Source organism: Scyliorhinus canicula, chromosome 6 (genome assembly GCF_902713615.1).
Source record: "Scyliorhinus canicula chromosome 6, sScyCan1.1, whole genome shotgun sequence".
Lineage (NCBI taxonomy): Eukaryota > Metazoa > Chordata > Chondrichthyes > Carcharhiniformes > Scyliorhinidae > Scyliorhinus > Scyliorhinus canicula.
Genome location: NC_052151.1, coordinates 132,137,129 through 132,150,104, shown reverse-complemented (window position 1 = coordinate 132,150,104; position 12,976 = coordinate 132,137,129). Strand labels below are relative to the sequence as shown.

The window sequence follows — 12,976 nt, the reverse complement described above, 5'->3', positions numbered from 1 at the left end:
ATTATAGCTGGATATCAGGCAATACAAGTACAGGCCTAAGCATGAGATGCTTGGACCGCTTATTGGAGTGATTACTTATGCTGTACCCAAGAGAATATCTGAGACAATACCCTGAACAATATCAGACAAGGTCCTGAACTTATCCGCTAACACTGGTTGGTTGTTCTATCAAAAATACATCAAAAAATCAAAAGCAATGAGATGGTAATTTCCATGTGGCTTTTGCTCATTTCCATCCCCAAAACATTGATCCGAATTTTCCACTGTCTTAGCTCATTTGCTGCTGAAACCATCAATCATGCCTTTGTTATCTTGACCCTCAACTATTCTGACACACTCCTGGCTGACCTCCCACATTCTGAGCTCCGTAAACTTGTAGCCATCCAAAATTCAGCTGCATCTGTCTTAACTCACTGCAAATCCTGTTTCCTTATCACACCTGTGCTCGCTGACCTACATTGGCATCTGGTCAAACAATGCCTTGCATTAAAATTCTCATCCTCGTTTTCATATCCCCTCATTGCCTTACTCCTCCCAAATGTGTAAATTCTCCATCCCCACATTCCTCTAATTCTAGCTGATTATAATTGCTCCACGATGCTTTCATTTGTCTTGGCCTCAAACTGTAATACCCTCCCACAGCTCTCTAACTCTCATCTCCCTCTCCTCCTCAAGACACTTCAGAAAACTCACCTCTTTGGCCAATGTTTTGGTCTTCTGAACTGATTCCTTATGTGGTTCGGTGTCATACCTTGCTTTATAATGCTGCTGTGAAGTACCTTGGGACATTACGTTTCGTTAAAGGCGCTATATATGAATATACGTTGTAGTAAGTTGAGCACAGTGTAGCTTAGTCCAACTCCAGCAATGTGTGAAGGATGCTTCATGTATGAAGACCAATGTAGATCCGCCACAAGTCAGGGAATCTGTCTCCATTATTTTAAATTGTAGAAATAAGTCAGCAACCTTCAGTTCTCCAGCTTTTGTGGTTAAGTGGTGGGTGGGGAATGGCTGGTGCAAGGGTTTGTTTATGACTGAATTAATAATGCCAAAGCTGTTCATAAATAAGAACATTGGAAAGTAAAAGGTATTGAAACATTTTTGACTAACTGTGTGAAAAAATAGTTATTTAACTTGTATTTTCCAGGGACGCGAATCAGGGAAAATTCAGAAATATAGTTTACCAAATGTTAGTCTACTGCAGAAGTATCTGTTCAATTACAGAAGTTATCAGCTATCACTGAACTGTAATTCCAGGTGAGTTATTTTCGTAAAGTAACAAATCATAAAATTCTGTTTTTTTTAATATCCTTTTCTGTAACTAGACACTCATCATGTCCAAATTAGTTGTACATTTCTATATGTAAGGCTGCCACAACGAGAAGTGCAACTAATTTAATTCCAAATGACAGAAAGGGTAAACAGGCTGGGTCTCTTTTCTCTTTTTTTTATTCATCTGTGGTTGTAGGCATTGCTGACAAGGACAAAAGTTAATTCACATCCCTATTTGCCCTTGAGAAAGCGATGGTGGGCCACCTTCTTGAACCATTGCAGTCCACGTGGTGTAGGTACACCCACAGTGTTAGTAGGGAAGAGTTGCAACATTGTGAGTCCGTGACAGTGAAGGAACAGTAATGATTGGAACCTGGAGGGGGAACCAGTGGTGGTGGTGATATGTGCCCTTGTTCTAGGTTGTTGAAGTTGTGTATTTGAAATGTGCTACTGAAAGAACTTTGGCAAGTTGTTGCAGTGTATCTTTGTAAATGGCACACACTGCTAGTGTGAGGGAGTGAACAAAAGGACAAAGAACAAGGAAAAGTACAGCACAGGAACAGGCCTTTCGGCCCTCCAAGCCCGTGCCGACCATGCTGCCCGTCTAAACTAAAATCTTCTGCATTTCCGGGGTCCGTATCTCTCTATTCCCATCCTATTCATGTATTTTTCAAGATGCCCCTTAAGCGTCACTGTCATCCCTACTTCCACCACCTTCTCCGGCAGCGAGTTCCAGGCACCCACTACCCTCTGTGTAAAAAAAACTTGCCTCATACATCTCTAAACCTTGCCCCTCGCACCTTAAACGTATGCCCCCTAGTAATTGACCCCTCTACCCTGAGAAAAAGCCTCTGACTATCCACTCTGTCTATGCCCCTCATAATTTTGTAGACCTCTATCAGGTTGTCCCTCACCCTCTGTCGTTCCAGTGAGAACAAACCGAGTTTATTCAACCTCTCCTCATAGCTAATGCCCTCCATACCAGGCAACAGCCTGGTAAATCTCTTCTGCACCCTCTCTAAAGCCTCCACATCCTTTTGGTAGTGTGGCAACCAGAATTGAACACTATACTCTCAAGTGTGGCCAAACTAAGGTTCTGTACAGCTGCAACATGACTTGCCAATTTTTATATTCAATGCCCCGGCCAATGAAGGCAAGCATGCCGTATGCCTTCTTGACTACCTTCTCCACCTGTGTTGCCCCTTTCAGTGACCTGTGGACCTGTACACCTACGTCTCTCTGACTGTCAATACTCTTGAGGGTTCTACCATTCACTATATATTCCCTACCTGCATTAGACCTTCCAAAATGCATTACCTCGCATTTGTCCGGATTAAACTCCATCTGCAACTCTCCGCCCAAGTCTCCAAACGATCAAAATCCTGCTGTATCCTCTGACAGTCCTCACCGCTATCCGCAATTCCACCAAACTTTGTGTCGTCTGCAAACTTACTAATCAGACCAGTTACATTTTCGTCCAAATTATTTATATATACTACGAACAGCAAAGGTCCCTGCTGATCCCTACGGAACACCACTAGTCACAACCGTCCAATCAGAAAAGCACCATTCCATTGCTACTCTCAGCCTTCTATGACCTAGCCAGTTCTGTATCCATCTTGCCAGCTCACCTCTGATCCCATGTGACTTCACCTTTTGTACCAGTCTGCCATAAGGGACCTTGTCAAAGGCCTTACTGAAGTCCATATAGACAAGATCCATTGCCCTACCTGCATCAATCATCTTTGTGACCTCCTCGAAAAACTCTGTCAAGTTAGTGAGACACGACCTCCCCTTCACAAACCATGCTGCCTCTCGCTAATACGTCCATTTACTTCCAAATTGGAGAGAGATCCGTCTCGAAGAATTCTCTCCAGTAATTTCCCTACCACTGATGTAAGGCTCCACCGGCCTGTAGTTCCCTGGATTATCCTTGCTACCCTTCTTAACCACAAGGAACAACATTGGCTATTCTCCAGTCCTCTGGGACATCACCTGAAGACAGTGAGGATCCAAAGATTTCTGTCAAGGCCTCAGCAATTTCCTCTCTAGCCTCTTCAGTATTCTAGGTAGATCCATCAGCCCTGGGGACTTATCTACCTTAATATTTTTCAAGACGCCCAACACCTCATCTTTTTGGACTCTCAATGTGACCCAGGCTATCTACACACCCTTCTCCAGACCAACAATCACCCAATCCCTCTCTTGGTGAATACTGATGCAAAGTATCATTTAGTACCTCGCCCATTTCCTCTGGCTCCACACTAGATTCCCTTGCCTTATCCTTCAGTTGGCCAACCCCTTTGCCTGCTACCTCTTGCTTTTTATGTACATGTAAAAAGCTTAAGGTGATGGAAGGAGTGCCTATCAAGGGGACTCATTGTTCTTGATGTGTTGAGGTTGACTATTGCTAGAGCTGGATTCATCTTGGCAATTAAGAATATTTCATTACATCTCCTGATTTGTGCCTCAAGATAGTGGGACAGGTTTGGGGAGTCAGGGATGAGTACTCTCTGCAGAACGCAGGATTCTAACCTCTGGCCTATTCTTAAAAAGCCACAATTCTCCGCCTATTCACAGAATGTTGACAGTGTGCGATTCAAATAATGGTACTGCCATTGAACAGGAAGAGGGGGTGGTTGGATTCTCTTGTGTTGGATATGGTCATTGCTAACCCTTTTGTGATGTGAATGTTGCTTTCCATTTATCAGCCCAAGCCTGAACATTGTCCAGGTCTTACTGCATGCAGGTACAGACTGCCTCATTATCTGAGTTGTGAATGGAATTGAACATTGGATTGTCACGATGAACATCCTCATTTCTTTCTTATGTATTAGGGAAGGTCATTGATGAATAGTTGAAGATGTTTAGGCCTAGGAAGCAAAGATGCGGCTGTGAATGGCTGTACAGCAGCCATCTGAATGCAGCATGAATTGATAAGAAAGAAACAAGCCCGCAAAAAGATATTAAGAAAACCACATGGAACAAGTTGGAGGCAGAGGTTATGATCTAAAGTTGAATGAACTCAATATTGAATCCAGAAGGCTGGAAAAGTGCCGAGATGAGCTTGGGCTAAGCTTCATTGGAACATAGTAGTAGGCCATGGAGAGAAAGGTCAGAGTGGGAGCAAGGTGTAGAATTTAAATGACAAGTGACCACAAGCTTGGGGTTATCCTTGCGGAATGAATGGTCATACTGTCTTGTTTCTCTCTTTATCCCTTCTTGTTGCATTCAAATGGCTGCTGTATGCATGCCTCATCTTTGTCTCTTTATGTCTTTACCTATCACTGGTCTCCTTGACTTTTGCATCATGAGACGTTTGTTAGTTACCTCTCCTGCCTATCACCTTTATCACAGAGCTTAATTTTTTTCTTCCTGGCTCCTCCCCCCTTTTACTCTTATATTTATATAATTTCACAGTTCTTATGAAAGGTCATCAGCTCGAAATGTTAACACTGTTTTGCTCTACAGACAATGACTGACCAGCCGAGCATTTCAAACATTTTTGTATTTAATTCATTTAAGTGAACTTGTTACAGACGCCTAGTCAGCCTCTCAACCAATGGCTATGATCCTGAACCAGACGTGTAACGTTTTCAAGTTTTAAGACTGTGTAGAAAAGATCGATTCATTCCAGGAGTGATACTATATGAAATAGGGCTTGGTTATTTTATCAACAAACTTTATAAAAGAACAAAAGAGAACACTATTAAACTTTTTCTTCAGTTCTAACCCTAACATATTACTGCAGTTTGCTTAACCTTAACACGCTAGTTCCAGTTTAATAACATGTGCAATAAACGTACAGCTCTCAATCCACTTGTATAGCCAGGCAAAGATGATACTCATATTTACGAAGCAATTTTATGCTGCAGGTCAAGATTCTTTAGAACACCTCTCCCTCTCTGTCTCTTGCTTGCTCTCTCGTTCTCTCTCGTTCTCTCTCGTTCTCTCTCGTTCTCTCTCGTTCTCTCTCGTGCTCTCTCGTGCTCTCTTGTGCTCTCTCGTGCTCTCTCGTGCTCTCTCGTGCTCTCTCGTGCTCTCTCGTGCTCTCTCGTGCTCTCTCGTGCTCTCTCGTGCTCTCTCGCGCTCTCTCGCGCTCTCTCTCGCTCTCCTCGCTCTCTCTCGCTCTCTCTCGCTCTCTCTCGCTCTCTCTCTCTCTCTCTCTCTCTCTCTCTCTCTCTCTCTCGCTCTGTTTCCCCCCCCCCTCTTCCATTGACAAACAAATAGGTCATCAGGCTCCTGGCTGACCGGGACATCCTTTGTCTTTCCATTAACAAGGTTAGTCTGAATGGGACAATGTAACTCAGGCTGTGGGCATAGACCTCTAACTCTGCTGCTAGCAGTCTTTTTAACCACTAAACTTCCTGCTACTTCTTGGGCCCCAATTCTGCACCCAGGTTCCTAATATCGCCCTATCATCACACTTGATTGGATATAAGGACAATCTTATACTTGCTGTAGAAATACCTAGTGATAATCATTGCTTTTAATGGAGACTGCGTATGGCCATTACTGGACTTAAAAATAATTATATGAGCAGATAATGGTGGTAATCTTCAACCAGCAGCATATATAGGGAGAGAACAGAATAAACATTTTTGGTCAACCACTTTAAACAAGTACAGAGGCAGGAAAGGACAGAGCGGGAAAAGAACAAAATGGAAGATCTGATAGGGTGGAATGAAAAGTAAATGACAAAAGGTGCAAAAGCAAAATGCTGTGCTGGAAATCTCAAGTAAGAATAAATAATGCTGGAAATATTCAGGTCTGAAATTTTTACTTTTAGATTAACGTTTCAGGTTGATGCCCTTTTGTCAGGTCTGATGATGATGGTGCAAGTTGACTATGCCTAATAGTTTGATGGGAGATTATTGACCTGAAGCATTGGGCCGTGATTTTTCTGCTATGGAGGTGGGTTGCTCAAACTGGAAGATTTCCTGACTCAACAAACTCACCTCCGGTAGGAGACGGCTAAAAGACCTGTAGAGTTCCGAGGCTGGCTTGTAAAAAGGCTCTTCGGTTCTCTGAGGCTTTCACCCAGTTGTTGCATTAGGTATTTTGGCCCATTAGTCCTTAACCCTCAAACCCCTTCGCCACTCCCCATGCCACCTCTTTTGCTTGATATCGTTAGTGCCAACTCATGCCCCCACAAACTCAGTGACACTTATGGCCCTCATGCCAATTTTTGCCAGCCCACCCACTACCTTTGGCCTTCGCACCTTCCATGCCATCTCACCCGATATCCACCCTGGGAAGACTTCAGGGTCGTGTTGAGATGAAATAAAAGAAAGTTCTAAAAATATAATTAAGCCTTCGCTATCGTAAACATAATTCCCATTCATGAAAGTTGATTTAATTATTTAAAATATTCTCAAGTGGTCAATATCTAAGTAAAACAAACTTCTGTTTGCCACCCCACATCAAAGACAGCTAATCCTTTATCGCAGTCTCCACTGAGGTAATTATAGCTTTTGGAAATTGGCGGCCTCTGTTTCTAATTCCATAGATGTTGTATAAGCTGCTGAGTATTTCCATCACCATCTGCTTTTATTTTAGATTTACCCCATTTGTTGTAATTGCTTCTGCACACAATATCTGTGAGTAGAATCACAAGGTATTTACACTCGGTAATGTAGAAAAATTGAACTATATTGAATGGAAGTACTAACAATGTAACTTCTTCTGTTTGTCTAGCCGCCTTGCTATCATTGATATTGCAGGTGTTCTGACGTTTTTTGACCTTGAGACAAGAATAACGGACAGTACAGGGCAGCAAGTGTTGGGCGAACAGCTGAAATTTGAACGTAAAGATGTCTGGGATATGAAGTGGGCAAATGACAATCCAGATTTGTTTGCCATGATGGAGAAGACGAGAATGTATGTTTTTAGAAACTTGGATCCTGAGGTGAGATTTGTATATTTCCTGAATTAAAACTAACACGGCATTTCAAGAAATAAAAACAGAAAATGTTGGAAGCATTCATCAGGTCAGGCATTAATGGAGACCAAGAAATGATTGTTTGGGGTGTAAACTCTGTGTTAAAACTAAATGATTACAGATGAACAACATTTAGAAAAGGACACAAAGAAATTTGAATAGTTGAGGAGATGGGGAATGTGGCCGATAAAAATCAAAGTATGAAAGACGTGTTAACAAACAGCAGGCAGAGGCATCCTGGGAGGAGCAAAGTTGGATTTACACTTTGTGTTCAGACCTATCCACTTAAACAGCAATCCCTCCCCATCATCCCCAACAACCCCACCTTCAGATACACCAACACACACAATTCCACACCACAGGACGTACTGCCAAGATTTAAAATGAATAGACAGACCAGAGGTGTGTAAACCTCCTAAAGCTGTTCCACAAGCCTGCATTAAATTTTTGAGAAAGTTGTAGATAGCAAAGACATATCTGTCAGATTAGGTATTATTATGGGCCAGGGTTTAGAGAACACCAAAGTATAGCGTGGAGTTCACCTGACCCACAACTTTAAATAGATTTTGGTTATGGGGAGCACAAGGGCCCACTTTACAGGTGTGATGCAACAGAGAACTAAAGTATGTTTAAAACAAAACAATGTTATTCTATGAATCCAGTTAACATTTTATAAACACAATAAACATCTTATCAACTACAAACACTGATACTTTCACAAGTACAATATTCTATAGGTAACCCTTAACTTCCCAAACAACATCCATAAGTTAAATCCTTTTCAAAATAAAGACAGCAGGTTTAAATGCTCTACAGAAACAGGTATTACATTGAAATCATCAATGATCTGGAGACATTCCTTAGCTTGTCGGGAGAGAGATCATTATACAGCTGCTTGCTTTGAATGCAGCTATCCACCTCTGAAAACCACACTGCGTCTGCCAGCTCAAAAACGAAAGTGAAAGACAGACAGCCCAGTTCCACCCACACACTGACAACACTGCAGCTATTTGATAAACATCCATTATTTAAAGGTACATCCACCTGACAGTATGGAGGAACAGAATATTAAAATGGTGGGTGATATCGAGCTTGGGGTCACATTGATGGAGGGAATGAAAATATTTGCCAAACAACAGTTGCCCAATTGAGGAGGCAGCACTGGGAGCAGCAAATGTTGTATGTTTGGAAGAATGCAAATTGTTATCTTACTTGGAAAAAGTGGCCGGATTCTCCCTTCAGGAGTCTGAATGCTTCCGCAAGCGAAGATTTGGGTTTGCACTGGGATAGAAAATTATTTCCAAATCAGGTTATCCGTGCCATTTAATGGAATGCTGGGATCCATTCTGTAACTGAGTGGGGCGATAACATATTTCTTGGACGGGTCCTGCACCTCTGACATTGGAGCTCCATTTTTAAAGGGTGCTCTGATCTCCATTAGGTGCTGCAGCCCTGCCCACCCATCCGGATCGCAGACAGGGCACCACCCCACCCTGATCGCTGGCAAGACCCAATCAACACCCCCAGACCTCCAATTCAGACCCCTTCACCTGCCCAGACTCTCGCTTTAGGTCCTTCTTCAAGCCCCAATCCTTGGCAGTGCCAACCTGCCACCTTGCAGTCCAAGGGGTGGCAAGGGGGTCAGTGTCTTCCCAACAATTGCTGCCAGAGACCGAGGGTGGGGATCCGTCATGGGAGGTGGGGGTCAGGGGTCATGTGCTGGACTGGAGGGGCTCAGTTCGGGCTCTTCCCTGGGATGGGGCTTCTTTGGCTGCTCTCCCTATCTGCAGCCTTTAAACCCATTTAAACAGTCATTCAGTATGTAAACGTTTTCCCAATTATAAGTGAAAATGTGCTCATCTGTACCCTATGTCGTTTAGACAGTCACTCACGATCTCATAAATACACATCCCCAATATTAAAGTGAAAATGTTCTTATCTGCACCGCTAAACCTTTTAAACAGTAAGTCAGTTATGTACAAAATAAAGTTTTCTCATATGGAGTGCAAGTAGGGCAGCATGGTGGCGCAGTGATTAGCACTGCTGCCTCACGGCACCGAGGGCTTGAGTTTCATTCCGGCCCCGGGTCACTGTCTGTGTTTGCACATTCTCCCATTGTCTGCGTGGGTCTCACCCCGACAACCCAAAGATGTGCAGGGTAGGTGGGTTGGCTACGCTAAATTGCCCCTTAATTGGATTTTTTAAAAAGAAATTTCAAAAATAAATAAATAATGGAGTGAAAGTGATCCTACCTGTACCTCAAAACCCTTTAAAGATTGTCAGCATGCCATGTCTAAAGGTCTGTGAGATGTAGGTGAAAGTTATACATTTAAAGTGGTTTTCACACTTCATTGCCTTTTGAAGTATTGAAGGCACTGTGTATGGTTAGGAGGCAAAATGCTTTGAGCTGGATTGTTTACATTGAAATTGGCACCCCTTTACCTGCTAAAGGCATTGTGATTGACAGTTCGCTGTCAAAGCGAAGAATCAGATTGTTTATTTTTATAGTTCTGCAGGGATCCATTATTAAGTTTGGGTAGCTGTTTCTCTAACCGCAATTTTTTTTGAGTCAGCCTCTTCGTTCTTGAGTGCTTCGTAAAAAGTGAAGGGGCAGCTTCCACAGTTGTACTTTTCTCCAGAACAAAACAGCTGACTCGCGAAAAAAATCTTAGCGGCGGGAAACACAGAATCCCAGCCAGTATTTTGGGCCCTGATCAGTGGTGTGAGGGTATGAATTGGCAGTTATTGTATATCCTTTACTTAAATGGGAATTGGCCAAGGGAAAATAGGTTAGGTGATAGGTTGGTGAAAGAATTAATTGGGGTATCACAGAAGGAATGGCAAATTTAGCTTGTTTATTAAAACTTCAATCCTGATTTTTAACCTGGAATGCGAATCAGGTGGTGACCTGTTTACTGGGTAAATCCTCTTCAGCCATCTTCTAATTGGCTCACCTGTTGCATGTACTAGCTATTGAGGACCCTACTGCTCCTCTTGTTCCATCTATGTCAAATCAAACTGGCAGTAATGACATCCATTTCACTGCAGCGAATTCTCATAAGGAAGTAATCTGACAGTGTTGCTGCCAGCCGGGTAGCTTAAAATCACAAATGACGTTTTGAAAACTGGTTTATTTGGAAAGTCTGATGTACATTTTAGTTTTATGATATTTACCACAGTGGTGCTTTTTAGGTATAAATTTGGGAGCAGGGTGTATTTTGGAATTCATGCTTCTATTCATTTGTAATGGAGCTGGTGCTGAATATTGTCCTAAGTTATATTTTGAAGCCAATATTGTGCTACAGTAGTTTTTTTGGTACTTTCAATGTTGAAATTTTCTATAACTTTTTGTAGGAACCAATTCAAACATCCGGGTATATATGCAATTTTGAAAATTTGGAAATCAAGTCTGTACTTTTGGATGAAATTTTGAAGGTAATTTTTGATACAATATTTAGCTTGTGTAAGAAATAAATCATGGAAGACTATTTGCCCAGTGAATTTTGGCAAAGACCATTAATGGTGCATTTTAATGTTTTCATTGATTTCAAAAATATTTATCCATAAAGGATCTATGTCACTGGTCCAGTTATTTTTGAATACTTGCCCCAGTTTCAGGAAGAACCGCGGAGGTTGTGAGTGAGTGTGGTAAAATGTATAAAACCTCAGCAATCAGAGCTTGGTGGGGATGTCGGAGCCCAGCGACTGGGAGGGAAGAAAAGAGAGATTGGAGTTCAGGATTGGGGCTTGGTTGTCTGGTGCGGGCAGGTTTGTTGATTGCAGTGAGAAGAGGGCAGGATTAGCAGAAGGCAGGCTAAAGGCTTCCTTGATGGACCAGAGGAGCACTCCTGCTTGCTTCTAGTCCACAAACGCATGCTTTAAACAACATTAAGCTGCTGGAGACAAGTTAAGAAACATAGAAACATAGAAAAATACAGCACAGAACAGGCCCTTCGGCCCACGATGTTGTGCCGAACCTTTGTCCTAGATTAATCATAAATTATCACAGAATTTACAGTGCAGAAGGAGGCCATCCGGCCCATCGAGTCCGCACCGCCTCTTGGAAAGAGCACCCTACCCAAGGTCAATACCTGCACCCCATCCCCACAACCCAACAACCCCACCCAACACTAAGGGCAAATTTGGACACTAAGGGCAATTTATCATGGCCAATCCACCTAACCTGCACATCTTTGGACTGTGGGAGGAAACCGGAGCACCCGGAGGAAACGCATGCACACACGGGGAGGATGTGCAGACTCCGCACAGACAGTGACCCAAGCCGGAATCGAACCTGGAACCCTGGAGCTGTGAAGCAGTTGTGCTATCCACAATGCTACCATGCTGCCCTTGAGAACAAATTAATCTACACTTCATCATTCTACCGTACTCCATGTACCTATCCAATAGCCGCTTGAAGGTCCCTAATGTTTCTGACTCAACTACTTCCACAGGCAGTGCATTCCATGTCCCCACTATCTGGGTAAAGAACCTACCTCTGACATCCCCCCTATATATTCCACCATTCACCTTAAATTTATGTCCCCTTGTAATGGTTTGTTCCACCTGGGGAAAAAGTCTCTGACTGTCTACTCTATCTATTCCCCTGATCATCTTATAAACCTCTATCAAGTCGCCCCTCATCCTTCTCCATTCTAATGAGAAAAGACCTAGCACCCTCAACCTTTCCTCGTAAGACCTACTCTCCATTCCAGGCAACATCCTGGTAATCTCCTTTGCACCTTTTCCAAAGCTTCCACATCCTTCCTAAAATGAGGCGACCAGAACTGCACACAGGACTCCAAATGTGGCCTTACCAAGGTTTTGTACAGTTGCATCATCACCTCACAGCTCTTAAACTCAATCCCTCTGCTAATGAACGCTAGCACACCATAGGCTTTCTTCACAGCTCTATCCATTTGAGTGGCAACTTTAAAATATCTATGAACATAGACTCCAAGATCTCTCTGCTCCTCCACATTGCCAAGAACCCTACCGTTAACCCTGTATTCCGCATTCATATTTGTCCTTCCAAAATGAACAACCTCACGCTTTTCAGGGTTAAACTCCATCTGCCACTTCTCAGACCTGCTCTGCATCCTATCTATGTCTCTTTGTAGCCGACAACAGCCCTCCTCACTATCCACAACTCCCCCAATCTTCGTATTGTCTGCAAATTTACTGACCCACCCTTCAACTCCCTCATCCAAGTCATTAATGAAAATCACAAACAGCAGAGGGCCCAGAACTGATCCCTGCAGTACGCCGCTGGTAACTGGGCTCCAGGCTGAATATTTGCCATCCACCACCACTCTCTGACTTCTATCGGTTAGCCAATTTGGTATCCAACTGGCCAAATTTCCCACTATCCCTTGCCTCTTTACTTTCTGCATTAGCCTACCATCAGGAACCTTATCAAATGCCTTACTAAAATCCATGTACACTACATTCACTCCTTTCCCTTCATCCACATGCTTGGTCACCTCCTCAAAGAATTCAATAAGACTTGTAAGGCAAGACCTACCCCTCACAAATCCGTGCTGACTATCCCTAATCAAGCAGTGTTTTTCCAGATGCTCAGAAATCCTATCCCTCAGTACCCTTTCCATTACTTTGCCTACCACCGAAGTAAGACTAACTGGCCTGTAATTCCCAGGATTATCCCTATTCCCTTTTTTGAACAGGGGCACGACATTCACCACTCTCCAATCCCCTGGTACCACCCCTGTTGACAGTGAGGACGAAAAGATCATTGCCAATGGC

At 43.1% G+C, this 12,976-nt stretch overlaps 1 protein-coding gene across 1 annotated transcript in view; it reads left to right on the top strand.

Annotated features, from left to right (window-relative positions):
• The window catches only part of wdr35 (WD repeat domain 35), a 163,207-nt gene that overhangs the window by 77,804 nt on the left and 72,427 nt on the right, over nucleotides 1-12,976 (top strand). The window contains 3 exon segments of the mRNA XM_038800146.1: nucleotides 1,148-1,257; nucleotides 6,970-7,180; nucleotides 10,568-10,648. Of these exon segments, the coding sequence (XP_038656074.1) occupies nucleotides 1,148-1,257; nucleotides 6,970-7,180; nucleotides 10,568-10,648 (402 nt within the window).